Source organism: Condylura cristata, unplaced genomic scaffold (genome assembly GCF_000260355.1).
Source record: "Condylura cristata isolate star-nosed mole 26May11 unplaced genomic scaffold, ConCri1.0 scaffold00033, whole genome shotgun sequence".
Taxonomy (NCBI): Eukaryota; Metazoa; Chordata; class Mammalia; order Eulipotyphla; family Talpidae; genus Condylura; species Condylura cristata.
The window spans coordinates 13,212,908-13,238,946 of record NW_004567134.1 but is presented as its reverse complement, the minus strand read 5'-3'; the positions used below and the strand labels follow the sequence as shown (position 1 = coordinate 13,238,946).

At 59.7% G+C, this 26,039-nt stretch overlaps 1 protein-coding gene across 1 annotated transcript in view; it reads left to right on the top strand.

The window, feature by feature from the left end:
* Window positions 1–12,341: 12,341 nt before the first annotated feature.
* Window positions 12,342–26,039, top strand: part of IQSEC1 (IQ motif and Sec7 domain 1) — a 105,102-nt gene continuing 91,404 nt past the window's right edge. The window contains exon 1 of the mRNA XM_004692210.2: window positions 12,342–12,433. Coding sequence (XP_004692267.2) covers window positions 12,366–12,433 — 68 coding nt within the window. The 5' untranslated portion in view covers window positions 12,342–12,365. The remainder of the gene's footprint in view (window positions 12,434–26,039) is intronic.

The following is a 26,039-nucleotide window of genomic DNA, read 5'->3' as shown; positions in this document are numbered from 1 at the left end:
TGTCTCCACAGCCGGAGCCTCCCAGCAGCCTGTTCAAGGGACGCTGTTATTTTCCTCACTTTTCAGACCAGAGAGGGTGAGTGACCGGCCTGAGGTCACAGGAGTGGCCGGAGCAGCCCCTCGGCTGTCCTGCCTGGCTCACAGACTGCTTCCCTGCTTCCCGGCACTCTGCCTGCCTCCCGACCTGCGGCCGAAGCGAAGCCAGCACTGTGCCCCCTGGCCTGCGTGGTGTAGGCCCGAGCAGGGCTCCCTCGGTCACCTGCCTGTTCACCTCGCTGCTGCCTGGGGCCTCCCGCGTGGCCGCTCCCCAGAGGGGCACTCGAGAGAGGCAGCCGCCTTTCTGGGGAATCTCAGCAGCACCCCTGACCTGTCCTGCCCCATCCTGACCTGTGTTATCGCTGGGGTATCAGAGTCCGGGAGGCACCCAGGCCTCCACAGGCCCGCCTAACGGGCACTATGCCTCGGGGAGGCCGGTCCCAGCGACACAGGAGGGCTGTTAGGGGCCAGCTGGGGGCCAGCTGCCCTGTGTCCCCGTGGCCTGGGCCTGGAGCAAGGTGGAGGGTGGTTCTGACCCTGGAAGGCTCCAGTGTCGCGAGCCTGAGATACTTGCCTTGGGCCAAATAATCAGTGTGGAATTTAGGAACCAAGTAGCTAGAGCCAAACCTGGCCCAAGATTAGAGGAGCTGATGTCCTTGAGCGGAACAAGGCTGCTTCCTCCTCCAACCACTGTCCTTCCTCGGGCCGATGGAGCGCACTGAGGGGAGGCACGAGGCATTGGGCTCGGGCTCCACCCCAACTGCTCTGGCAGCCTTCTCTGTCCTGGGGACCAGAGGCGGGGGAGAAGGTCGTGGCGACTTCATTGAGAACATTCTTGCTGGGACGAGACCTTGCTGGCTCTTCCCACCTCACGCATCCTGCCTTCAGCAATTGCTAGATTTAGATTAATTTGTGTTAATGAGATTAAATCATACCGAGTGTCTAGCTGCCCCTGGGCCATGTCTTGGCAGCCACTGGACGGACAGGCCAGCCCGCCTGGGTACAGTCATGCCAGCCTGAGGGGCTTCTAGTGCCCAGGCAACTCAAGAGGAGACAGCTGGGAGCTAGGTCCTTTCTGCTGTCAGGGCCTGTGAGGGGATGAACTGTGTCCTCCCCTCCCCAAATTTGTGTTGACACCCTTACCCTCTGCACCTCAGAACGTGACTGTGTTTGGAGACAGGGCCTTTCATGAGGCAGTTGCAGTGAAGTGAGGTCACTGGCGGGACCCTCATCCAGCGGGTCTGGTGTCCTGTGAAAAGGGGAGAGTCACAGACACCCACAGAGGGAGACACACACGGCCAGGGTGGCTCATCTTATGTGTGAGCTTTACTAGGGCCACAGAGTAGCCAGATATTTAGCTAAATATTTTTCTGGGTGTGTCTGTGAGGGTGTTTCGGATGAAATTAACATTCGAATCAATAGACTGAAGGTAGCGGATTGCTGGGCCTCTTCCGGTCACTAGAAGCCTTGACTAGAGCCACAGACGGAGTAAGACTGTCCTTCAGCCGGGACATCTGCTTCTTTCTGCTCTTGGACCCAGGTTGAATGACCAACCCTGCCCGGCTACACCTTCTATTCCAGGGTAGCCCAGAGTGGACTGGGCCACCTGTCTGTGGGGCCTCACCCGCACCTGCGTGCTCACAATTTGGTTATCTTGCAGGTCCACACAAAAGGGTCAATAACGGGTTTATTTACAAAAGGGGAAAGGGATAGGAAACAACCCAGGGAAAGAGCGGGATACACAGTCACTGGAACACCTTAGGGCTAGGCTGACAGAACACACCGAGTCTGGAGAGCTGTTTCCCGAGCAAGAGAGAGATACGAGCGCGCCCTATTTATCCCCCAAATGTCCCAGAATTCCTGCTAGCTCTGCCCTTGGGCCCTCTTAGTTCTCTCCTGGGTGCTGCTGGGAGTTGTAGTTTCCAATCACTGGAGTAGGGCATAGGGTCCAGAAAGCTGGAGTAGGGGTGGCGTCCGCAAGACTCTGCAGAGTTCCTTTAGGACATCCTTCCCCCTAACACTTCAACTACAGGACTCCAGCTTGAGTGAGACTGTAGGTCAAAGGAGCCATGTCTTACAGAGCATGTGTGTGGGCGTGTGTCTGCGTGTGTGTGCACACTCTAGTGAGCCTCATTACGTGGAAAGCCCTCTACACCCCCATGTGAGACGCAGGAGAAGCAGCCACCTACAGACCAGAGGCCTTAGAAGAAAGCAGTGCCTCAGACTCCTGGGTGGGGCACTTCTAACCTAAACACCTGCAAAAAGAAAAGGAAAACTCAGCTCCGTGTGTGCACCAGCTGCCCTGCGGCTCTCTGGCCGTCGCCCCGGGAACTTCTGCAGAAGTCGCCTTCTTTGACCTGCGGAGCGGGTGCAGGGACCCAGCCTCGGCTTCTTGTGAGAAGCCAGAAGGGTGTGTGTGTGCTCTGTGCCCTCGGCAGCACCGTGTGTCTGTGTGGGTGGTTTGGGGGAGGCCGAGGGAGACCTGGACCCCAGGCACAGAAGTTGGGATGGCTCTGAGAAAGCTCAGCGATCACGTGAACTCAAAGCCGGTGTTTCCGATGTTTCCGTGAGGACAGGCAGTTGCTGTTTGTCTGCTGCACTGAAGCTTGGGGATACTTGAGCTGCAGTTCCCCCCAACCCCCAGGGGCGAGGAGATTGCTGGTGATGTGCCAGAGAGGGGCTATGTGGCTACTGTTTTTGTTTTTCTCTTTTACTTTAAAACTTTAGTAGCTTTTTCCCTCGGTTAAAAATATAGGGGGGGGGGGGCGGCCCTCCCTGGTGGCGCAGAGGGTTAAAGCACAGCACTAAGAAGCTAAAGCCACTTTCGCATGAGATCGATCTCCGCCTGCCCTGGAGGTGACCACATGGCATGGCAGACCTCTCCCGACCCGCCCGCTGCTCCCCTCAGCAGTGTGCTTCGTTGATCTGCCTGTTCTGCTCCCCACTCAGTCTCTGGTGAAGCCTCTCGCCACCCCTGAGCCTCTGGCCTATACCCCAGTTCTGTATGTACAAATAAATCTTTAAAAAAAATATAGGGGATACCTGGAGAAGCTAGGGGTGCCTGTTTTCCCTTTTGGGTCAGGCTCCAGGCTTGCCCTAGCGGAAGCTGAGCATCTGGGCGTATTCAGCGGGCGGACAAGGTCAGAGGGGCAGGGGCCACCTCCGCCCACCCCCGTGCCTCCCACACTGTCCACTTCCAGAAGGCCATCCTGGACCTTCTCCTTGGAAGGCCATCCTGACAACGCATTTCCCTCTGGGGTTTTGCAAGAATCGGGGATTGTTTCTCCTCTAGAAGCTCATCAGGTCACTTTGCAACTCTGAATAAGATCTGAGGATTAGATAGTAGGGTTGAATCAGTGCTCATGCCCTGACTTTGGAAACTGCACTTGGATTGTGTCAGAAAGTGTCCTTATTTTTAGAAAGGACACTCTGAAGGAGGAGGGACTGGAGGGGGGCAACTGACTCAGATAATTTTTTTGATGTGTGTGTGTGTTCAGGCTTGCGCTCACACAGACTCGGAGAGCCAGCGAGTAAACGGGATACAATGTTAACGTGGGAAATCTGGCTGAAGGACAGACAAGAGTTCTTTGTATGCTTTTTGCAACTTGTCTGTAAGTCTGTAATTAATGCAAAACACAAAGCTTGAAAAAAATAGGCTTTGCTGCACAAGCTCACCCTCATTGACTCCCTCCCCCAGGCTCCCCCCACGCCCCCCTTGGGCCTGGGGGATCACAGTCGAATGACACTTCTTGGGAGAGGCCCTCCCCACTCATGCTACTTGTCATCTTTCACACACACCCCCATTTCGTTCTCTTTATCACCCCATCAGTGGGGGACAGGATCTCTCTCCCCCATGCCCTTTGGGGCTTCATCTCGTTCAGCCTGAGCCGCCACTCTCCTGCCCCCGCACACAATCCATTATCTGTGAACAAGGGTGAGGTTTCGTGGGCCCCAGTGTCCCGGATTTGGGCTGTGCCCTGCGACACCCTGACCTTCACTTTCCTCTTCTGAATCCCAGCTCTAGAGCTTTTGGGTTGTGCTTGCAGAAGTTCAGCCGAAGTTTTCACGAATACCCCCTGTGTCGCGTCTTGCCACTGCCCCCCAAAAAACTTGTGAGAAAAAGTGGAAGGTGACAAGTGTTTGGTGGACCTCACCTGCAGGCTTGTGGTCCAGGTGGGTCCCCCCTAGGGCTGCTTTGGAACAAAGACAGGGCAGGTTTTAAGCCCAGCACCTTTGGCAGGAAACAGTATCTGCCTGAAATTGAATAACATTTGTCTTGTTTTCATGGTAACCTTCAACTTACAGCAAGTGATACTAGTTTTCCATTTAGGGGAGTGATCTAAAGTTTCCTTTTAAAATAAATGTATTCAGCAGGGAAAGCCAGTTAATTTGGTGTTTTGTGCATTGTGCTTTAACTTTTCTTTGCTGCAAGTTTGAGAAGAGCTGGAAGCAGAGGAGGGCTCCTGGGAGTCCCCGGGTGACCCTGCCCCAGCAGCCGGGGACGCCGGGAATGTCATCTCTCTCCCACCCACTCCATGCGATTCTTCACGTTCAGTTTTCCCAAACAGCCTCTTCAAACGTCGATTTACTGTCGACCTGTTCAAATCAGGGTTCTAACGAGAGCCACCCATGCCTGGTCTCTGAGGGCCCCGTCCCTCGACACCCCATTCTTTATACCCCCTGCAATTTAGCCCTTCCCACATTCCGGTTTTGACAGCTCGCCTGCCTGCCTAGCTGTGCTGTCTCTCTTGTTCCTGTGTCTCCCTGGGAGTTCGATGTAGACGTTGGATTAGACTTGGGTTCTATTTTTTAAGCCAGTTGATTTTTACGGAGCATGTTAAATCCTGTTAAAGGACATGCTAGACTGTCCGCAGAGTCTGTCATAGAAGGTGAAGGTGGGGTGGGGGCTGTCTGTACACAGCGGGGAGCACTGGGCGAGGCTCAGGCCGGGAGGGTCCCTGTTTGGGGTAACTTGACCTCCCTGCCAAGACCCAGGAAGCTGGGAGCTAGAGCCCGATGTATGTCGGCCGTTCAGTGCAGAATAGGGGTCCGAGGGAGCAGCTTTTCTCCTTTGACTAAGAAAGAACCCGGGAATGGGCACAGCCTGCAGTGAGGGGGATTTAGGTTAGACATCAAGAAGGACTTCCAGAGCCGCAGAGAATGTTGTGCGGCAGAGTGGTAATAGCACAGGCCACGGAGCAGAGGTGCTTGGGGCCGAGCCCTGGTGCTGCCGTCGCTGGGTTTGCACAGCGCTGGGCATGTTTGTAAGCCTGCCCAGGCCTTAGCTTCCTGGCCCTGTGGATGACACAGGGATGGCACCGGCCTCCTGGGATGCACCTTGACGTAGTGCATGGGCCACCTATGCGTTTAACAGGCGCTGGGTATCAGTACTTGGATAATAGTGAAGGTCTCGCCTGCAAGTTCTGGAGATCACCATGACCAGGAAAGGTAGAGACCAGAAGCTAAGAAGAGCGCCGTGTTCGGCCTATAACCTGCCATTTAGCTTCGCGCCGTGTGTCTGCCCGGCATCGACTCCCGCCGGGTGGATGGTCTTCCCCACGCTCCCTGAGTCTGTTGCTCCCCGTTTTCAGGTGAGGACAGTGAGGCCGGGAGGATGAGGATGGTGGCTCACAAAGACCCGCTGGCCGCCCCCGCGGCTCGGCAGTGTGGAGAGGACCCAGGTCTCGGGTCAGGACCCCTGTTCATGGCCGGAGCTGGTGCTCCCCTCACACCCTGCTGTGCGGCCCTGCAAGTCACCTCACACCTCCCAGACTCTGTTCCTCCATCTCCAGCGCTGGGGAGCTGGTCCAGGCCTCTGCTGCTGCCCTCGTCTGACCTCACCCGTGGCAAAGCTGCCAGCACACCCCTCGCCCCTGGCACTGTCTGTCTCCCCGCGGCCAAGAGGGAACTGGGTCAGCGCTGGCGGAGGGAGCACTCGGGAGGACTCTGACTGGCATCCTGGCTGGTCACTGGTGTCAGAGCCCGCCTTGGGGCTTCATCTGGCCCCGTCGGAGGGGTTCACACACCCCCGCCCCCACCACAGACACTTGGGACTGCCCAGGATCCTGTCTTTCCCTCCTGTGGCAAAACATACTAAGATTGTGCGATTGTCTTCATGCTTCCTGCCCACCTGCTCTCAGGCCGCAGACAAACAAAGGCCGGGCAGCGAGCAGGTCCTGCCCCAGACCCCACCTGGGAGGTCATGTCCCTGCTCTGGGCCTCAGTTTCCTCATTTGTAACACAAAGGGCAAAGGCCTCAAGTTGTTGGCTCAGCGGGTTCCCATTAGCTCCTCTGGGCCAGGTGGTGTGTGGAGGGGTGTGATACTCTGAAAAGCAAACCTCCTGTCCACCCTCCAGCCACTTCCAGTCTGGTTTTCTCAGACCCACAGAGGCTGTTGAGGAGCCACAAGCACCTCTGAAACTGGGCCAGTTGCAGGCAACTTCCTGGCGAGTTGGTAAATCCTGGTGAGAAGAGGAGGTGGCCTGCGGCCAAACCCCCCAAATGCTCTCTGACAGCATGGGGTAGGATGAGGTCACATGGCGTTTGACTTTGAATAGATTGCAAACACCTCAAAATCAAGCGCTTGTAATATAAAAGTCAGGATCTGATCTGAAAACAGCCTCTGTGCCCGCAGAGCGGCGGCTGTCCCGTTAGACCGCGTGAAGTCCACACCCGTCCCTCCTGGTCGTGCTTTGCACCTGCTTCGCACCCCCAAACCACCCAAGGTACCCCCATCCTCCAGCTGCTCAAGCCAGAAACCCTTCTAGTCCTCTTTTCCTCTCTCTGCCTCTCCCATCCAACAGCCCCTGCCAGCTCTGCTCTGAGATGCTTCCAGAACCCAGCCTCTGGCCCCCACCTCCCAGAGCACACCTGGTCCAGACAGCAGCTCCTCCGGGCCTCAGCTCTGCCCTTGCAGCTGCAGCCACCTCTCCGCACAGCAACAAAGGCAGAGCCCCGCACACCCAGACAGCATGCTGGCCCTGTGCTCCCAGCATGCACTGCGCCGAGGTCTTCTCTGACTTCTTCCCCAAAACCCAGCGGGGGTCAGCGGCATCCCAGGCCTGAAATGAGGTGTGTGACCTTAAGGTGGCCCACACCCAGACAAGGGGGAGCCCTCCGGTGCTCCCAGGTGACCGCTGCTCTTAGCCACCTCGGGTCCCAGCTGGGAAGTAGGGACACCCCACAGCCCTGTCTCTCAAGGCAAGTGCTACTTAAGCAGCAGCAAGATGGAAGGTTTGACCTTCAGCCACCGGGGCATGTGTGTTGGGTGCCTGCCTTGTGCCTGGACCTGGGCACCACTGGAAATCTGCAACTATAGATGCGGGGTGATTCATGTTGGTTTTGACCTGAAGCAGGAGAAAAAGCTTTGAGTCAGAGATGGGTGTAGACATCACCCTGGGCAAGGTAGCTGAAGGCCAGTTTGTTCATTTGTTAAAATTAAAAAAATGGGAAAAGGGGGCATTGGAAATACTAAGGACTCCTCCATTTAGGGTCATTGTGGAGAATGATTCCTTTAATCTGTGCAAAGAACTGAGCTCCCTGACTGTGCTCCCACACTTTCCACAAACCCTGACGCAGCTGGTGCACTTGCAGAGTGCGAGGCCGTGGCAGCCCAGGCCGGGGAGTGGGGAAGACGGGCGAGTAAGCGGGGAGCCAGGGGAGCTTGCCACCGCAAGAGACTGTTTTATTTGCCTTCATGATGGCACAGGTCACAGTCAGAACTCACCTTTCTTTACTTGCCTGCCGCCAGCACCATCTTCCGCTCGCCATATTCCCAGGTGGCATCTGGCCCTGAGCAAGGCAGTCAACATGTGCTGAAGGGATGAAGGAACAAACAAACAAACAAGTGGCTCCCTAGGGCCGGTAGCTTTGAAGTGGCTTTCCAGGGTGGTGTGTTGAGTCCTGGGAGGAAACAGAAGGTCCCTGCGAGGTGTTGTGTGCAACACTGTCTGGGTGGGGCTGCAGGCAGGGTGGGGTGGGGCGAAGGGAGCTTAACGGTGTGGGTGTGACACCTGGACTGGGTAGAGGGCGGATCCGTGTTGTCCACCGGAGTTGTGTGCAGAGGCGACCTCCAGGCAGTGAGGCTGCAGGGGCAGGGGTGGGGGCATGGGGTCCCTGACTGCACTCCCTCTCTGCCTGCTGCTCCCACGGTCTCCCAGAGGCCACATCCACGAGGAAGCCGAGGGCAGGATCAGCCCAAGGCCGGAGCAGCTGTGCAGGATGCTCGTGCCGGGCAGGGGAGGGGTGCGAGGCTGCCACAGCAGTGTGTCCTGGAGCTCACTGCAGGTGGTGAGGGCAAAGGGCCTTGCCTGCCCCACGGAGGCTTGGCCTGCTCCTCTGGGAGACAGCTACGAGGAGGGCTTGGCATCAGAACATCCCTTGGGGTGGAGCCGCAGGGTAGAGACCCAAGGAGTGAGGAGCGAGCTCGTGTCCAGCAGCATAAGCCCCCCACTTCCACTCCACCGAGAACAAGTGTGTGCACCCATTTTGTGGATGAGGTAGGCAAACTGAGGCAGTAACTTGTTCCTATGTCTGAGGCAGAGTTGGGGGTTCAGAGCCCCTAAGACCACAGTAGAGGGGATAAGCTCAGCTAAACCTGGAGGCTGGACTTGGTCTCCAGAAGAGAGGAACCCCCAGTCCCCCTCCCCGAAGGCGTCCACCCCTGGGGGCCCCTCTTCCCACCGCTGGGCCCATTCCCTCCAGTGAGCACTCACCGAGCTGTGACCTGCCCTCACGGCCAAGTTCACTGTGGCAGCCGCATCTCCCAGGGAACAAATGTAGCCTTTTCTCTGCCCGGGCGGCAGTGACTTCATCCCCAATGGGCCGTGTGAGTCACCGGGCTGAGGGTGGAGGGCCGGCCAGCTCTTCACACATCCCAACTTTGACTGTGGCTGCGGTATGGGAACAGCTGGGGGTGTAGATGTTTCCAGGCGGCTGGACCTTGTGCCACCCCCCTCCTGCTGCCCAGCTCCCTAACACCGGACACACGCCCTGCCGTGCTGGGACTCTTGAAGGGGCCCCTGAGATCAGCTCCTGTCCTACAGAGGACGACCCCCGAGACATCAGGGCACACACCGGGTCGCCCGGTCCCGGAGCCTGGTCCCTTCTTTCTCGCCGTAGCCGGAAGCCTGGGCGTGCTCACTCCCGGTCTGCGGAGGAACAGAGTGGGGTGCAGAGAGGTGAGCTGTGCCCTGTAGAGACAAGGGCGCCAGCGATCCCTCCGGTGACTGTCGGTTCTCAAGAACCGCTGTCTGGGAGAGCAGACACGTGTATGAGTTGGCATTCAAGAAACCTCCAAGCATCTCGGTTTCCTCATACATAAAATGGGGTGTGTCCAGCCCTCGACACTGGAGACACTGAGCGAGAATACGATGAGACAAGTTCTGGAAACAGTGGGGGAGCCCCAGGCCCCCCCATTGAGCACTCCTGGGAGGCAGAGTCTGCTGCCGTCAGCTCCCAGTGCGGCCAAGTGTCCCTGGGACTCAGGCTCCTCGCTGGGCCCGAGTGATGGGGGCCTAGGGTGCAGATCTTCAAGGGCCACCAGGAGAGCATGGAGGGTGGCCCTGGGCTGGCCTGCTGGGTAGGCCCTGAGCCCCCTCCTCCCCAAGCCAAGGAGCGGCCTTGGGCCATTAGCGCCACCTCGTGAGAGCGGGGAGGCCGTTCCCATCCTGTGCCTTGGTTTCTCCATCTGTAAAGTGGGGCGAGGGAGACCCCAATGAGCACTGCTAGGAAGGAGATGGACCCAGTGGCCACAGCCAAGGGGAGGACAAAGAATTGAGCCCCGCAGGGGCGACTTTGAGGAGACTCAGAAGCTGCTGCACAAAGGTCTCGGGCCCCCGGGTTTGGAAATGAGCCACTCTCTGATGCCACCCCTTGCCAGAGTGCCCCTTGCCCCTGTTGGCCATGGCCTGCTGTGACTGGTACTGGGCACAGGGCAGGTTCAGAAAGTGCCTGCGACACATGCTTCTCCGTGTGTCCCTGGTGCTCAGCCCACGCTCAGGGGCTCCCGCCAGAGCTGGCACCGTCGGCCCAGGAGACAGGAGAGTCAGAATCTGTGGGGCCCCAGGGCATGGGGCAGGGAGAGAGACCCAAGGTAGGACCGAGGCCCAGGTGAGAAGCAGAGATGGCTGGGAGGAAGCTGGGAGGAGGGTCTGCGGCTGCTGAAACCTCCCGTGGGCCCATGGGGCAGTCGGCGCAGAGGGGAGCCCGGATGGGCGGGTCGATGGGTGCTGGGGGCTGGATGGACAGACGAGGGCATAGAAGGAAGAGGGTGCAGCTGGTGGTGGGGAGGGAAGGGAGCTGTGAGGGGTTGCCAGTGGCGGCGCGAGAGCAGACAGCTAACCGGAGAGGCAGGTGGGTGGCAGGTGTGTGACGCAGGGCGAGCGGGGTGCAGGTGTAGGCAAGGCTGCCCCCCTCCCCAGGAGAGCTGCGGAGGCTTCCGCTGCGTGGCCCGGCCAGGGAAGCTGAGGGTCTCCGCTGCGGCACGCGGAAGAGCCTGTGTGGCAGGTGACAGAGGCTCGGTCCCGACGAGTTCCCCTGGGTGCCGGGGGGCCCCTGATGGCCCGCCGTGAGCTTCCTGCACAGGGAGCTCCTCTCACGGGCACTGGGGATGCTGCAGAGGCAGGCAGAGGCGCCTCAGAGGTCTGAGGAGAGAGAATGTGGGTCCCCGGACACCCGAGGAGGCCCCGGCTCCGAGGGAGCCTGTTTTACTCTGATATAAAAAGCTCCTTCCCGTCTTTGGGGGGCAGGCAAGCAGGCAGCTGCTCACCCTCACCGTGGGAATCGCCTGGAATCCCAGACCGATTTCCATCCTGCACGAGCCACAGAGAGGACGCAGGACAGCGGGAGACTGACCCAGAGGTGCGGGTGGCCCCGCTCCAGCCTTCCTGCTGGCTCTCTTCGTGGGTGAAATGGGGCCCTGGTACCCATGGGATGTGATGGCTGGTGGCTGCATCTGGTGCCCAGGACCTAGGTGCCAGCCTCCAGGCGCACCTTGCCTGCTGGGGGACTTCCTGTGGGCTGTGGGTGGGGAGAATAGGTTCTGTGAGCAGTGACCTTGAGCTGTGAGTCACTGTCCCTGGGGGCTCCGCCTGGGAAGCCCCAGCTGCCTGCCCTGGGCTGGGCCTGGGAGCAGCTGCTGTGGAGCGAGGGTGGGGGCTCCTGCTGGGACCCCAGTCTGGAAATGTCCCCCACCACAGCTCAGGCCCAGGCCCCACAGCTGCTCAGAGGGACCCCAGACCTCACCCCACCTCCACCACTACCTCTGCCCACCGCTTCTCTGGGGTGGGCTCCTGAAACCAGACCTCCACCACTCCCTGAGTCGGTACCTCCCTACGTGGGTAACTCCTGTGTGACTCAGTTTCCTCAAATGTAAAACAGAGCAGTCAACTCCTCTTGACCAGACCCTTGCGGGAATTTGGATGAGTTAGGTCTGGCTGGTGGAAGACCTAGAGCAAACCCAGGACCCCTTGAGAGGTGGTGGGAAAGAATGAAGGCCAAAGAGGGGCCCGCCCGCCCGGCGCTGTCCCTCGGCAAGGCAGTGACCTGGCCAGGGCTGGGCGCCTCCTCTCTGGCACCACCCAGAGACCCAGCCAGGCTGGCCCCTCCCCCAGGGTAGCCCTGGCTTCTTCCATTTGTTTTCCGGCCACCAGCCGAGCTCCCTTCGGAGCAGAGCAGTGGAGCAGCGCTGAGCCGCAGGGCAGCCCCTTTCTCATCCTGGCCTGGCTTCGGCTTCGGCTTCGCTTCAGCGGCTTCGGGTGGGCCGGGCTGCAGGAGGGCGGGTGTTGGGTTTAGGCCTCTGGGGAGGTAGGGGAGGATGTGGGCCCGCCCTCGCCTCCCCGCCCACCTCCCTCCCGCTCAGGCCCAGCCTCTCTGTCCCAGACCAGCTTCTGGACACAGGAGCGGCCCCGGATTCCCCGGGCTCTGACTCTCGCTCCCTCACCGGGCAGACGCCCCTCACAGCCCGCCCCGGTGACTCACCACTCCCCTGGCCCACAGCCACTTCTGTCTCCTGGCAGGAGGCAGGGGCAAGGGTGTACAGAGCCACGGGGAAGGGTGTACGGGACCACTCGGCCAGGAGAGTCTGGAGCAGCTGAGGGCCCTGGCGCGGAGGCTGGCCGGGCACAGAGAGGCTGGCGGCAGGGACCCGCAGTCACCAGGAGCCAGCGCCCCCGCCTCTCCCCGGCTTCGGGGCCTTTCCTTTCTTCTTCCCACCATGAAGAAGGAAGTGACCTGAGAGCCAGCACAGGGAGCCGGTCCCTGGCCGAGAGAACAGGTCAGAGGGTAGATGCCGGGGCCCCTTGCTGCCCGCTCCCCCACCTCGCCAGGGATGAAGGGTGATGGCCGCGCCGTGTGGAGCCTGATGTGGAAGTACTGCATCTCCGTGAGGACCCTCAGGTACTGGGGACCGGCATTGCCGCGGCTCAGCCCGGCAGGCTCCGGACAGGACGTTGGCGAGGGCAATGGGAGGCCCAGGGCAGCCTCAGCCTGGGGGGCCGGGGGTAGAGCCAGGGAAGCCGCGCCTGGTGCTCTCCAGGGAAGCGCGAGTGGGTACGTCCTGGGGAGAAGGAGCATGAAGCAGGCATTTGGCCAGGACCGGGAGTGCCCAGTGGAGGCTGCCAGGGGCGGGCACAGTAGCTGGCAGCCTCCCCCCTTGTTCCACCACTCAGCGACACTGGGCACAGCTGGTGACGGGCCCTGCCCTTGTCCCTCTGAGCCGGCTGCCGTCGGTGTGGGGGTGTCGTCGGGACGCTCCTCGCGGGACTGTCAGCGGCAGCCCGCTCAGTCGCAGCCCGACTGAGTCGGTGTGCGAGAGGCCTTGGTGTCCCCGTGGTGAGGAGCCGCACCTCCTGGCCAGAGGTGCAGGTAGGGTGAGGATTGAGTGAGGCAACACCCAGAGCACAGGGCCTGGCACAGGGCCAGCCCTGGACGGGTCACTGCTGCTGCTGCTGCTGTGGTCAGTCGCACAGGCAGACGGGCGGGGGTGTGCCCGGGCCAGGGGCCCCACGCGCCAGGGCCAAGGTGTATGGAAACCCCGCCCTCTTGGCTCCAGCCTGGTAGCTACCGGAAAGCTTCTGGGTCAGAGAAGAGCGCTGGGGCAAGGCCCATTTCAGTCTCTTCACCTGTCAAGGGGGGTTCGGTGGCGCCAGGACGAGGGGTGGGGTGCGGGACCTGAGAGGCAGAGGCCCACTTGAGCGTTTCCATAAGGTCACCTAGGAGCATGTTTTCACTTAAAGGCAACGTCTTAGGAAGAGTAAGGAATTAGCAGAATATCTCCCTTTCTTCCCACCCCTCCCTTGCCTGATATATAAACTGTAAGCGTGTCTTCCTTCCCCAAATATCTGCAACAGTCTAATAAGAAATAACTAATAAGTGCCACAATAAAGTAGGAAAATTTAAAATAGCAATAAGGCAGGCCGACCCTGGTGGTGCAACGGGTTGGGACGCAGCACTGCAAGCTGGCCGCAGCCTTAGTGCGAGTTCAATCCCCAACTGCCCCGGAGGGGACCCACGGGGCGCGGCAGACCTCTCCTGACCTGCCCGCTGCTCCCCTCAGCCGTGTACTTCATCGATCTGCCTGTTCTGCTCCCCACTCTGTCTCTGGTGAATCCTCTCCCTGCCCCTGCACTTCTGGCCTGTACCCTAGTTCTGTATGCATAAATAAATAAATCTTTTTAAAAAAATATATCAATAAGGCACCAGGACAGGAAAAGCACAAATTAGATGTCATGACTTAGGGAGGGAAATAGTACAAAATAGAGATATGCAGGGTCCTGAGGTCTTTCTGTTGAGGTGAAAATTCCTGAGCTTCCTGGCCGCCACAGGGAAGAGGGAAATCCCTCCCACACAGCTCACTCCCGCTGTAATAAGTTGTAACTCCAATAGTTAGAGTTGTCTCTGCAGCTGGGCCTCAGCCTGGATGGTAAGTGAGGGAGGGTAGGGAAAAGCCTCCAGCCCAAGAAGGCATTAGCAGAACATGGCAGACAGTGAGGCTGAGGCGGTCTATCACACGGGGATGCCTACTGGCCGTGGGATGGAGAGAGCAAAGCTTTCCCTGGAGTAATCAGCGGCTGCCTGTCCCTCCTTAGACCCAGGGGTGGGCCTTTTGGGTGGACAGCTTGGAGCATGGGCCAGGCAGGGGCAGTTCCCCAGGCTTAGGCTGTGTGCTTTTCCCTCTGGCCGCAGATGGATTTTCTTGCGTCTCATTCCCTCCTGTGGTTTCCGGGGATTGGCACACAAGAAACCCCAGGGGTTGTTTACAGATGCAACAGGCCCAGCTAGGATGCCCTGCCATTCCGGATAGAGGCTCACGGGTCAGTCCACAGACCAGCCTTTCCACGCCTCCCTTCCCGCGTGGGGATAGTCACACAGCTGAACCGCGGGGCTGAGGGTGCAGCCCGGCGCGGCTCGTGGTCCGTGCTGCAGTGTGTGGGACCCCAGGGTTGGGGTGGCCACCTCACCGACTGTGATGAACGAGCCATTCAGGGTAGGTGTGGGCACGGTACCCTAACCCTCACTTAACACCCAGAAGTACAGGGCACCCTGGTTACTGGGGGGGATGGTCTCAGGGGCTTCAGGAAAAGTGCTCTGTTTGCCTTTTTGTGGGGGACCCCCAAGAGGCTGAAGGCCACTCCCTGAGTCAGACAGACAGGCCCTGGGCAGGATCCCAGCCCTTGCTGCCCGGGAGACCAGAGTCAGCAGGTCTGCGGCCCGAGGGGGCGGGTGGAGTTGCCGCAGAGACAGAGTGGAGGGTTGCGATGGGACAGCACATAGTTCCCCACTGGCGTCTTCAGATTCCCCTCCGAGCGAGCCTGTTGCCCCTGGCTGGGTCCCGCTCACATCTGGAAAAGCGTGAGGGGTGTGTGGGGAGCCGACTAGGCCGGCCAGCCCTGGCCCGCTGCCCAGGGGTTCTGCAGCCGAGAAGCCGGGGCAGGTCCCGGAGACGTGGGCCGGACATCTTGGGAGGGCTCCCGCTCCTGGGGTCCCCCTTCGGAGCCGGGCATCCCGGGGTCCAGAGCCAAGAGCGGTAGGTTGTGAGAGGCGCGGTCGTGGGAAGGTTGCTGTACCTCTCGGGGCCTGCTTCCTGGCCTGGGGGGAGCGGTGCCAGCGGGCGGGCTTCTCGGGGAGGTCCTGGCTGTTGGCTCAGCGCCCAGTGGGGCAATCCCCTGGGGTTCCTTCCTCCGGCCTCTCGGCACAAGGAGGCAGTGATGAGGGAGGCCCCGGGGTGGCAGGCGGCCGCAGCTCAGCCCCTGCGACTGTGCAAGCGGCTTCAGGGTCTCTCCGAGGGTCCGTGATCCAGGCCTGTGAGCCTGCCCCAGGCAGCAAGCGTAGCTTAGTCTCGAGCAACTCCAGGCCCCTCCTGGCCGTGCTCTGTGGTGCTGTATCTCTCAGCCTCTGGGCTCAGGCTGAAAATCTCTTCTGCATCTGTCCTTATTTTGGAAGGAAAGATCATTTGTGCCTTGAGGGCCAGAGGGACTGAGCTGCTCTGCCCACTTGGGAGGGGAGGGGGGGGCAGGGAGGCCCTGACCAGCACTCCGGCCGGCTAGTCCCCTGCTGGGGAGCCGCTGGCAGCCAGGCTCTGCTTGCTTCCTGGGAGCTTCCCAGACAATTAGCCATCTGATGCCCTCCGAGGGAGGCCTGTGTGCACACCTCCCAGGACCGGGCCCCCTCCCAGCCTGCGCCATGCGTGGGCTGTGCCGATGGGGAAACTTTCTGCCTGGAACCTGGTGCCTCCCCTCCTGCGATGCCTTCCCCACACCCCCAAACACGGGAGCACCTAGCCCCGCACGCTGGGCCCTCAGCCCTTCTGCTCGCCTATCCTGAGACAGATGGCAGTGTCTGGCCTCTCTGTGGCTGAGGCAGGGTCGCCAGCCACTTCCTTCTCCCCTGGGCGGGGGCATCTCCCTGTCCTCTGGCAGGGCCAGAGCTGAGTATGGGCCCCGGCCTGAGACCCCAGTGAGCGGCGCTGTCTCCTCCCGTTTTCTGGGAACTTCTGGAGGCTGCTCTGCCTGTTGATACCTGGGACTCAACCTCAGCCAGCCCTGCAGGCCTACCCAGCCCTCTCTGCCACTTCCCCATGCGCCCCCCACCACCACCACATGGAGTGTTTGAGCAAAGCTGAAGACCTACTCTGTGCCTGGCACTGTGTCAGCTGCTCAACCCACTTTCTCAACGCCGTTCGGATAGCAGCCCCCTGTGAAGGGCACCCTCCTACCGGACAGAGGAGCCAAGGGCCCCAGGTCTTCATTTTCCGCGCCCTTCCTAGTGAGGGCAGCCCTTGCCCTCGGGGAACTTAGCGCTGGGTAGGGGGATTTCATGGGCACAAGCTACCCTGGCCCAGAGCTGCCATGCAGGCAGGAGAGAACCCAAACAAAGCTCATAGGCCGTCGTGGGCGGGATAGTGACAAGGAGATAGAACCCCGAGGGGAGCAGGACACTGGGACAGAAGGGGCAGCCAAGGAAGGCTGCCCTCCAGCTGGCACTCAGAAGAGAGGGGCAGAGAGGCAGGAAGGAGTGAGTTGACACAGGCCTAGAGGAAACAGTCAGGCAGCAGGAACAGCAGGTGCAAAGGGCCTGGGGCTGGGTCTTGGCTGATGTGTTTGAAGAACATGGAGGAGGCCCAGGGAAGGGGCATAGCTCTGCTGCCCCCACTGTCAGCAGCACCAGGTCCTTGAGGACCTGAGCGTGTCCTGGGTGAGGACGGGGCATGGTTTCATAAGCGGGATCATGACTTATGTGCTTTCTGTTTTGAAACAATAACGGGCTGCTGTGGAGAGGGAATAACTGTGAGGAAGTGAGACTGTGGACAGGGACAGGCGGGACCAGGAGGTGCAGTTGCCAGTCAGAAGGCGGTGGCCACTGTCTAGAGGAGAGACGATGATTGATACCCAAAGGAGACAGACTGGCAGACGCGGGCGGGCAGGAATTCAGCAGGGACAGGGTCTGCCCAGCTGCGACTTAGGAGGCTTCCTGGAGGAGGGGCCTGGCGTGGCTCCCTGGCTTGGGGGGTGGACCAGGCCCCGGGGCAGTGGCCAGTAGGCTCTCTAGGGGGCACCACTATGGGGTGGTGAGGAGCTGAGACAATGAGGGCCGGAATGGTCTGCCCGGCCCTCTGCAGGCAGACAAGGCTGATGGCTCAATCCTGCCAGCCCCCTCCCCTTTCAGAATAAGTAGGGCAGTTTCTCCTGGGGGTCACCTGTCAAAGCCTTTGTCCTCGCCGCTCAGCCGGCCCTCAGTGAGAGAGTCAGCACTCCTGTGGCCACAGACCCAGCCGAGCCCAGCACTCTGAACAAAGCTGCCTCCCAGAAACTCGAGTGGCCCCGAAATGCGATCGGCCACGAGAGACCGCCCGGGAGGCAGCTGTATTATTTATTGACCAGAACCTCTGAGGCCTGCCTGGTGAGGCCCTTGGACTGGCCAGACCTTGAGGAGCCCTGGGCAGTGTCTGGGCCCAGAGAGGGCGGGCAGGAGGGTGCTGGGCACCCTCTCCCAGGGCGTGGTTTCCTGCATGTGGCTGAGCAGGGAGGAAGTCGGGCTGCAGGCCCAGCAGTCAGGAGGGCCCACAGAGTCCCCAGGGGCCGTGGAGGCAAGCAGGGCGCTGGGGCTCCGGGAGGACCTCCCCCTCCCCCCAGACACTGTGAGTACCCACGGGCCGCGTGACCCAGGGACAGGGGACAGGGCGGGGGTGGGGGATACTGGTCACCTGAGAAACTGCCGGGGTTGCTGACTGTTAGGGTGTGCCTGCTATGGTTAGGGTCTCCTTGGGTCTCAGGACCTCTTGTTTTTTTTTCGCTGTTTCTTGGACCTGTTTTCTGTGGCCACATCTCACTGCCTGGAGAGCCCCACCCTGGGCCTGGGAACCCCAGGTGTTTCCCCACAACTGCCTAGAAAGGCAGTTTCAGCTGCAGAGGAAGTTCTACTCCCCTGGGCATTAAGCCAGCCCCAGGCCGAGTGTGGGGAGGGTCTAGGACCCTTCACCCATCCTGGCTGCTTGGGTCTTGTTTGGGGCCTTTACAACCTTCCTGAGAGAAAGAGGGACTCTCGGCAAAGCCACTGGACAGCTGAGCAACCGCGTCCCCAGAGCGTCCGCAGTGGCACAGGACCGTGGGGAAGCGGCTGCCTCCCCCTTCCAGGGCTGTCCCCTCGCCCCAGCCGTAGATTGGGGGCGCTCGGGCTCAGGGCACAGGATGCTGGGTCCCTGCCCACCCGTCTGTCCCTCTGTCCAGGTCAGCTGCTGTGAGGGCTTGCCAGGTTGTCTCGGGCACTGCCGGGCACTTCCCACCTGGGCAGTCTCCCCCACCACCCGCCGAAACTTCTGCCTCTTTCTAAAATGATCCAGAGTGGAAAGAACCTTGGCAGTCTGAGAGCCCCGGGCCCGGGTAGGGGGGCAGCTCTGGACGTGTGGGGTGAGCGGTCGGCGAGGCGCTTTGGCGCTGTCTCCTGGGAGCGGCCCTTTATCGAGATGGGCAATGTGGGGCCACCGGGCCCTAGGGAGAGTCCCACTCTCAGCCTGCTTCCCCATCTGCTCACGACCCCTGGGAACGAGAATGACTGTCGGCGTCACCCCCTGGGCGGGGGCCTGGGGTCGGCACCTGTGCACAGCCCCACCGCAGGGGTGAGGGGAGCTGGGGTGTGAACGCAGTGACCCCCAGCCTCTCGGGGCGCATGAGCCGAATGACCCACGACTACCCCGTCACCCCATCTGCAGTGGGTTGAACCCCTGGGAGGGGCCAGGGGAGGTCAGCCCCGGGAGGGAGAGCATCTGAGCCGCTCTCTGTGCTCAGGCCACACAGGTGAGCAGGGGCCTGGGGAGCGCCCGAGGGGCCAGGCAGCCCAAGCCCAGGACAGGGGCAACCTGGGGAGCTGACTGGGTAGATGCCAGCGGCGGAGGGGAGCCAGACAGCTGGGCTGCGGGGCAGGAACCCCGGCAAGCTCCCTCTTCCTGTACCACGTCCTCACCTGTAAGCCCGCAGGAGCGAGTCAGGAGCCTGAAACACTCCGATTCTAGAGCTTCAAGCACATTGTCCATTCACACAACAGATGCTTATTGAGCACCTCTGCAGGCCAAGGTCTGTCTTGCCTCTGAGAATACGAAAGAGATAAACAAAGAGGCAGGGGGCGGGGATGGAGGTGGCAAGAAGGGGGGTCTGGTCTTATTTTCACAGATACAGGTTGCCAAAGCCAGGGTCCCTTCCCCTCAGGGAGCGATGCTGAGGGCGAGGCCGGAGTAAAACTGAAGAAGCAGGGGGTTAGAGTTGATTAGGGAGCAGGTGGCAGCCAGCAGCCAGCGTCCACTGGGGTCACAGGCACCAGAACCCCTGCAGGAGCGTGGTGTGGGGGGCTGAGCTTTGCGCTCCGCTGCAGGGTGGGAATCAGGGCTTCTGAGAACGCCTCCCTCACTAAACTTGTGGAGTCCCCAGGGCAAAACCCAGTGAGAGCACGGCCCTGAGAGCCGCCTCTGGGTCTGCTAGGATCGCCCCTCGCCCCAGGCCTTGGCACTTCTGGACCTTGCAGCTCAGCCACACAGGGCCCCCCCACACACACCTAGCCCTAACTTTGCTCTCACCTGTGCAAACCTGGCCAAGACAGGCCTTCCTGGGGCCCACACTGCTGGCACATTAGGCAAGACTGTCCTGGTTTCCCAGTAAGTGCGGATGGTGAGCCCTCTCCAGAACAGCCTGCACCCTGGGGCCGGGGAGGGTTTTCTCAGGCCCAGATGCTTTCCTCCTGGGGAGTGGCGCTGGGTGAGACTTGGAGTCCAGGACACCAACGTGGGCCTTCCCATCTCAGAGAAGCCTGCCAGCCTCATCCTATTTGGAACCTGCCGCCCGCTGGGCTGGGGTGCCCAGTGGCTGTGCAGAACCCTCAGGCTGCCTGCAGAGAACTGGTGCAGCTCGAGACCCCCGCCCAGAGGCAGGATCCCTGCCACCCTGAGCTGACTGGCTGGGGTAGGCGGGTGCGCTTGGAGCCCACGGGCCCGAGCTGGGGCCGAGGTCCACTGAGCAGCCCCTCTGCAGGCATCAGATGAAGGAGGCAGAAAGGCAGGTCCCTGGCCCCCATGAGGACCTGGACTGGTGAAGCACCCTTTGACCGTCACCCCAAGTTGGAAACAATAGGTCCCCAGCCCTATTTGATGGAGTCAGCCAATGTCCAGAAATCCATATCAGTGTGACTTTGGCTGCTTGTGGGAAAGAGGTTTACAGCCCCGGAGAGGGTGGGTGTCTAGGTGTGCCCAGGGTGCCCAGCAGCTATCAGCTGGATTTAGCCATAGCTAGGCTTTTGGGGCACCATCAGGCTGTTGAAGCAGGTTGAGAGCCCAGATTTTGGTTGAGTCTCAGTTCTTTAAGCTACTGTCTTAGCTGTGTGTGTGTTGGGTCACCTATGACAGAAAATCTCCACCAGACAGGCCAGAGCAGAAAAGGGCTTCACTGGCTGAAGTCCACTGCAAGTCCAGGGAACATCTAGCTTCGGGAACGGCTGCGTCCAGGCATCCAGCTCTCACCTCTGCCTTCCTCCCTGCTGGTCTCACTTCGAGGCAGACCTTCATATGAAGTACCCGACGCCGGGCCTGGTAGGTAGGCAGGGAGTGCCAGACCAGCTTGTGTCAGGCCAGTTGCGGTGACCCGCACACATGTTGGGCCACAGAGAGGCCACAGGAGAAGAGGAAGTTATCAGCAACAGGGCCGAGGGGGTGCACTCCAAGGACTGTGGGAACCCTGAAGAGGTGCGGCACGTCACATGTGGATGGGGTCACCAAAGGCTTACCGGAGTCAGCTGAGCTACATCTTTTTTAAAAGATTTATTTATTGATGCACACAGAGCTGGGGTACAGGCCAGAGGTGCAGGGGTGGTGAGAGGCAGAGTGGGGAGCACAACAGGTAGATTGATGAAGTCCACTGCTGAGGGGAGCAGCAGGAGGTCAGGAGAGGTCTGCCGCGCCCTGTGGGTCAGCTCTGGGGCCGGGGATCGGACTTGTGCTGAAGCAGCTGTGCCAGCTTGCAGTGCTGCATCCTAACCTGTTGCACCGCCAGGGAGGGCCCTGAGCTAGAATTTGAGACCAGAGGAGGAGGTGAGGTGGCCTGGGAATTGCAAATCACGTGAGAGGGCCGGTGTCGGCCCAGGCGCAGGCTGGAGCAGGAGCGGCCCCCGCAGGGCTGACCTGGCTGTGCTGAGTTCTTGAAGTTCTCAGCAGGCCTCAAAAACCAGATAGGTGCCTGGATGGGACCAAGGGGGTGACTGATCCTGCATGGGCGTGAAAGATGGTCCTGGCTTCAAGGCTGTGTGGACAGGAGAGAATGAGCCCTCCTTGGGACCACTGTGTGCCGGTAAATGTCTGAATGTTGCCTCACTGCCGCCGTACGACAATCCCAGAGGTTCCTCATTCTCACTCTGCAGAGGATGAAACAAAAGCAAAACAATACCTTTTCTGCATCAACCAATCAAGCGTATTTCCCTACACACTTAACTCAGACTCTCGCCTTGGCCAGGCTCAGTGGCCTCTGATTTGCCGTCCAGCGGCTACTGATGCCACCCACGCAGGGTGTGGGTGACCCCCCCCCAAGGCAGGTCGTATGGGGAAGTCATCATGTTCAAAACAATTGCGTGTTGAGACACCTTCCCAGCAGCTAACTGCTAAGATTCCTATCACACAGATAGCTGGAAGCCAGCACAGGAAATCTGAAACCTAAGCCTGCAAATTGGGGCGTGGGCAAGGCCAGAGGCCAGGGTGAAGCGTGCCCTAAGACCCCCATGCAGACCCCCTGCTCGAACGCAGCCAAGGGAAAATACTGGGTTCTGAGCTGTAGGCCGCAAATTTTTTTTTAAAGATTTATTTATTCATATGGAACTGGGGTACAGGCCAGAGGCTCAGGGGCAGTGAGAGGCTTCACCAGAGACAGAGTGGGGAGCAGAACAGGCAGATCGACGAAGTACACTGCTGAGGGGAGCAGTGGGCGGGTCAGGAGAGGTCTGCTGCGCCATGTGGGTCACCTCTGGGGCAGGCGGGGATCGAACTCATGGGGAAGTGGCTTTAGCTTCTCAGTGTTGTGCTTTAACCCGCTGCGCCACCAGTGAGGGCCGGCCGCAATTTTTTAACTGCTTCTAAGTGGAGGTCAGCCTAGGAAGGAACGTGGCAGGAGGTCACACCCCAGCTCATGACGTTGCTCTGTCTCCTTGGGCAGCTCTCTTAAGCCTCCCGAATTTTCCGTTTCCTCGCCTGTAAGGTGAGGGTAGCATTTCACTGGGTGGGGACTAAGAAACAGTGTGCCTGGGCACACCCATAGGCCCTGCCACAGCAGTGAGTCAGCAGATGCCAACGGCTCATGTCCCCAGGTGAAAGAAGCAGTCGCAGCTGATGATAACATCTCGAAATTTTCATTTCTGCCACCATGAACTTGAGCCACATAGGAAAATGTTTGGTTCACTATGAGCACCCAAGGACAGGTCCTGGGCCGGTCAGTCCCGTATCCTCCAGAAATCTACTTGGTGAGTTAAAAGCAGATTTTCAATTGGCCAAAGTCCAAATCAAACCAAGATGTTCAATTTTTTAAAAAGATGTATTTATTTATGCGTAAGAACTGGGGTACAGGCCAGAGGTGTGGGGGAATGAGAGGATTCACCACAGACAGAGAGGGGAGCAGAACAGAGAGATTGACGAAATGCACTGCTGAGGGGAGCAGCGGGCGGGTCAGGAGAAGTGTGACCCGCAGGGGCTGGGGATCGAACTTGCGCTGAAGCGTCTGCCAGCTTCATAGTGCTGCACTTCAACCCGCTGCACCACCAGGGGAGGGCCTGTTCGTTTCTATAATGATATAGTGAGACAGTTTCTTGAAGAGGCAAAACAACAGACTTTACCCCAGGGATATAATTTGAAAGCAGTGGGTGGTCAGATGGACACTTGTGCACTGGCGTGGCAGAGGGGTCACGGGAGGTGACATCTGAGCTGGACCTGGCCTATGAGCAATGGAGAGAGGAGGAGACGCTCGGGGAACCTGCAGGTCGAGTCCCCGTGGTGTGCTGGGCAGCGTGGGGACCGGGAGAGAAGGGCCAGAGCTGAGGCCAGAGAGGAAGGGGCAGGTGCTGGCCTCCCTGCGAGCACTAAGCTGTGGGGTTTGTGCAGGAGCTTGGACGAACATACTCTTGGTTGCAAGTGCTCAAGCAAGCCAACCAAAACCCCAGACTGACTTCACTGAAGACCTAATTCTTGCTTCTGGTTCTGAAACAGATGGGCTGCAGGTGCAGTTTGATTCAGGGGCTCACACCCTGTCTGCGTTGGCCTTTGCTCTTCTTCCACCTCTCGAGGCTTCACCCCAGGCAGCCTCTGCCCACGATGAGGGCAAGACCCATCGAGGCAGCAGAAATCCCTAAACTCACCCTCATAGATCCAGTTTGGGTCACGTGCCTGCCTGGACCTTTGTGGAGGGGTGGGGTGCTCTGTGTTAGGGATGGAGTCAGCCCACACCGATTAGCTGGACTAAGGGCGGAGGAGAGGGATTCACCAAAAAAAAGTAGGGTGCTTGCTCAAAGTGCACATGCAGGCTGGGCAGGCAGAAACTTCCAGTACCACCGCTGTGAGCTGATGAGCCTGCCAGGCCTGTGCTCGGGCACTTGACATATGCTGTCGCTTCCTGCCAGCTCTGTGGGGTAGGGCTTATTAAGGTCCCTGCTTTGCAGATGAGAAAGCCAAGGCTTAAGAAAAATACAGTCACTTGCCCAAAGTTACACCAATAGCAAATGGCCTCAAGCCCCAAATCTGCTTAACCCCAAAGCCCAGGTTCTTAACCACCTGCTGTGCCAACTTGTAGTAATCAGATCTGAGTCTGAAGAGGCTGCCTGAGGAACCTGAGTGGAGGGTGGGGGAGGGGGGAGGTGCCGAAGGGGGGGGCGGCAGGAAGGTAGCGAAGAAGGGGCCCTACAAAACAGAGCTGAGGAGTCCACCCCTGTTCTCAACACTGCCGGCTTATCTTTTGTTGTTTTCTTATGTTGGTAAAACTATTTGTTACCTCATCGGCGATCCGCAATGCGATCAGCAGTGCGTAGGTATATACACGTGTGTATGCTGTCCACGCATACGTGTGCATATTATTTATTTTGTTTACTGGTTTCTCCTTAGGGTAATCTTAGTAGTATGATAAGAGGTTTGAGGCTTCTGGGCCTGGAGGCTGAACTTATTCCGGGCTGGGGGCATTTCCGGGGGAATTTCCGGAGGAAGTAGTCAGAGGGAGGTGGCCCCCACCTGGCTCAGGGCCAGGGTGGGGAGAGGGTGGAATGGGGAAACAGCCACTCCTCACTTCCCTTTTCAGCCTGCGACTTCCCAGGCAAGACCCCCCCCCCCCCGCCGTGACATCACACTGTGTCAGAGGACAGCCTTCCACAGCCATGTTGCGTGTAGGAGAAACTGAGGCGGTGGGGGGCCCAGCACACCCCAACCTTGCTGTCCCACAGGGGGATGTCTGGTGGTACCAGACCCAGATGGTGCTGCCCTGCTGCCTGGCCAGGGGCACGTCCACTTGCAGCTGCAGCGTCTGCCTGGCACCTCGCAGGTGTTAGTAAATCAGTCACTTCCTTCCTTTGTGAGCAACTAGCGTCACCTTTCGGTGTCCGTGGACAGCTGAAACCAGACGCTGAGCAGGCCGAGCCTAAGACCCGCCGTCCCGTGCACTGCCCTTGGCTCCGGCTTCCGCTGGACACTGCCACATTAGCGCCAGCTCTGCTGGTGGTGGAGGGCAGAGTGCTGGCGCGCTGACCTCCCTGGGCGGGGAGGGGCAGGCAGCCTGCTTTGGACATTCTGTAGCTGGCTGCTGGCATGACTTTGGGCGAGGAAAGTGGGCTTTTTTTGTCCAAAAACACCGGTACTGAAGTCCTGAGGGTGTCTGTCACTGGAACCGCCCTGCCCTCAGCTCCTGCCGGTGCCACAAGCTGCCGTGGGCTGGCACACGTGGAAACCCCTCACAACGTGGACCACGCCGGCTCGTCCTCGGGTGGTCTGCTCCCTGACGCTCTGGGGACGCCTGGCCTGTAGGGAGCAAGGAAGCAGGTTGCATCCATCCCTCGGTCAAGTTCATCCAGTACTGTCAGAAGCGGGGTTTGAACCCTGGCAGGCGGGACCCAGATGGCCCTCCTCAGCATGGGGGGGAGCGGAGGGGGGTGCTCTGTTCTTGTGGAGGAACAGAACAGGCGGCTTCTTTGTCCATGGAAAGCGCTGGGAGAATGCCCAGCGGAAAGGGGGCCCAGAGGTGTCACTGCTTGGCACAGCCTGAGGGAAGGACTTTAAGCAGCCCCGCGCCTCGGGCCAGGGATTCCGTGAGCTGGAGTGGGGCGGTCAAGGTGGGTGCTGATGACCAGGTGAGCCTGCGGGGGCTCCCGATAAGGGCATGGGCCAAGGCGAGGCCCAGGAAGTAGGGATGTGTGAGCTCAGCCCCCAACGCCCGTCAGCCCAGAGCTAACTCCAAAACAAGCCGCATTTCATCTGCAAACAGTTAACCCAGAAAAGCAGACCACAGTGCACCCCCAGGCCGCAGCGCCGCACCTTGACACACCTGCTGTGGGGTGCAGGAGCGCAGCGCACCCCCCGAGGCCAGAGAGACACACCCCTCCCTGCGGGCCGAGTGTGGGCCACCCTACTGTGCGCTCACGAATTTCTCATCCCGCCAAGTCGGATCAGCTGCCCTGTTTTGCAGGTGGGTAAGTGTAGGCAAGCCAAGCGACTTGCCCACATCCTTGCCAGCTGGAAAATGTTGGCATCAGAACTGGGACCCAGAACTGAGCTTTCCTTTGGGCTTTGAAGGGTTAAAATGAAGAGGGTGAGGGCAGGTGGAGAGAGGCTGTTGCTCACCCAGAAGCCCTCCATTCCTGGCTGCCCAGCCTGCCTGTCACTGGGCAGAGCCCACCGGCTCAGAGTGCAAAGCTTGGGGGTCTCCCCCAGGCTGCTCCCTCTGACCCCACTCTGGTCTCTTCTATTTAAAGGGAAGATAAGTTCTTGAGAGCCCCCCAAACCTGTTTGCGG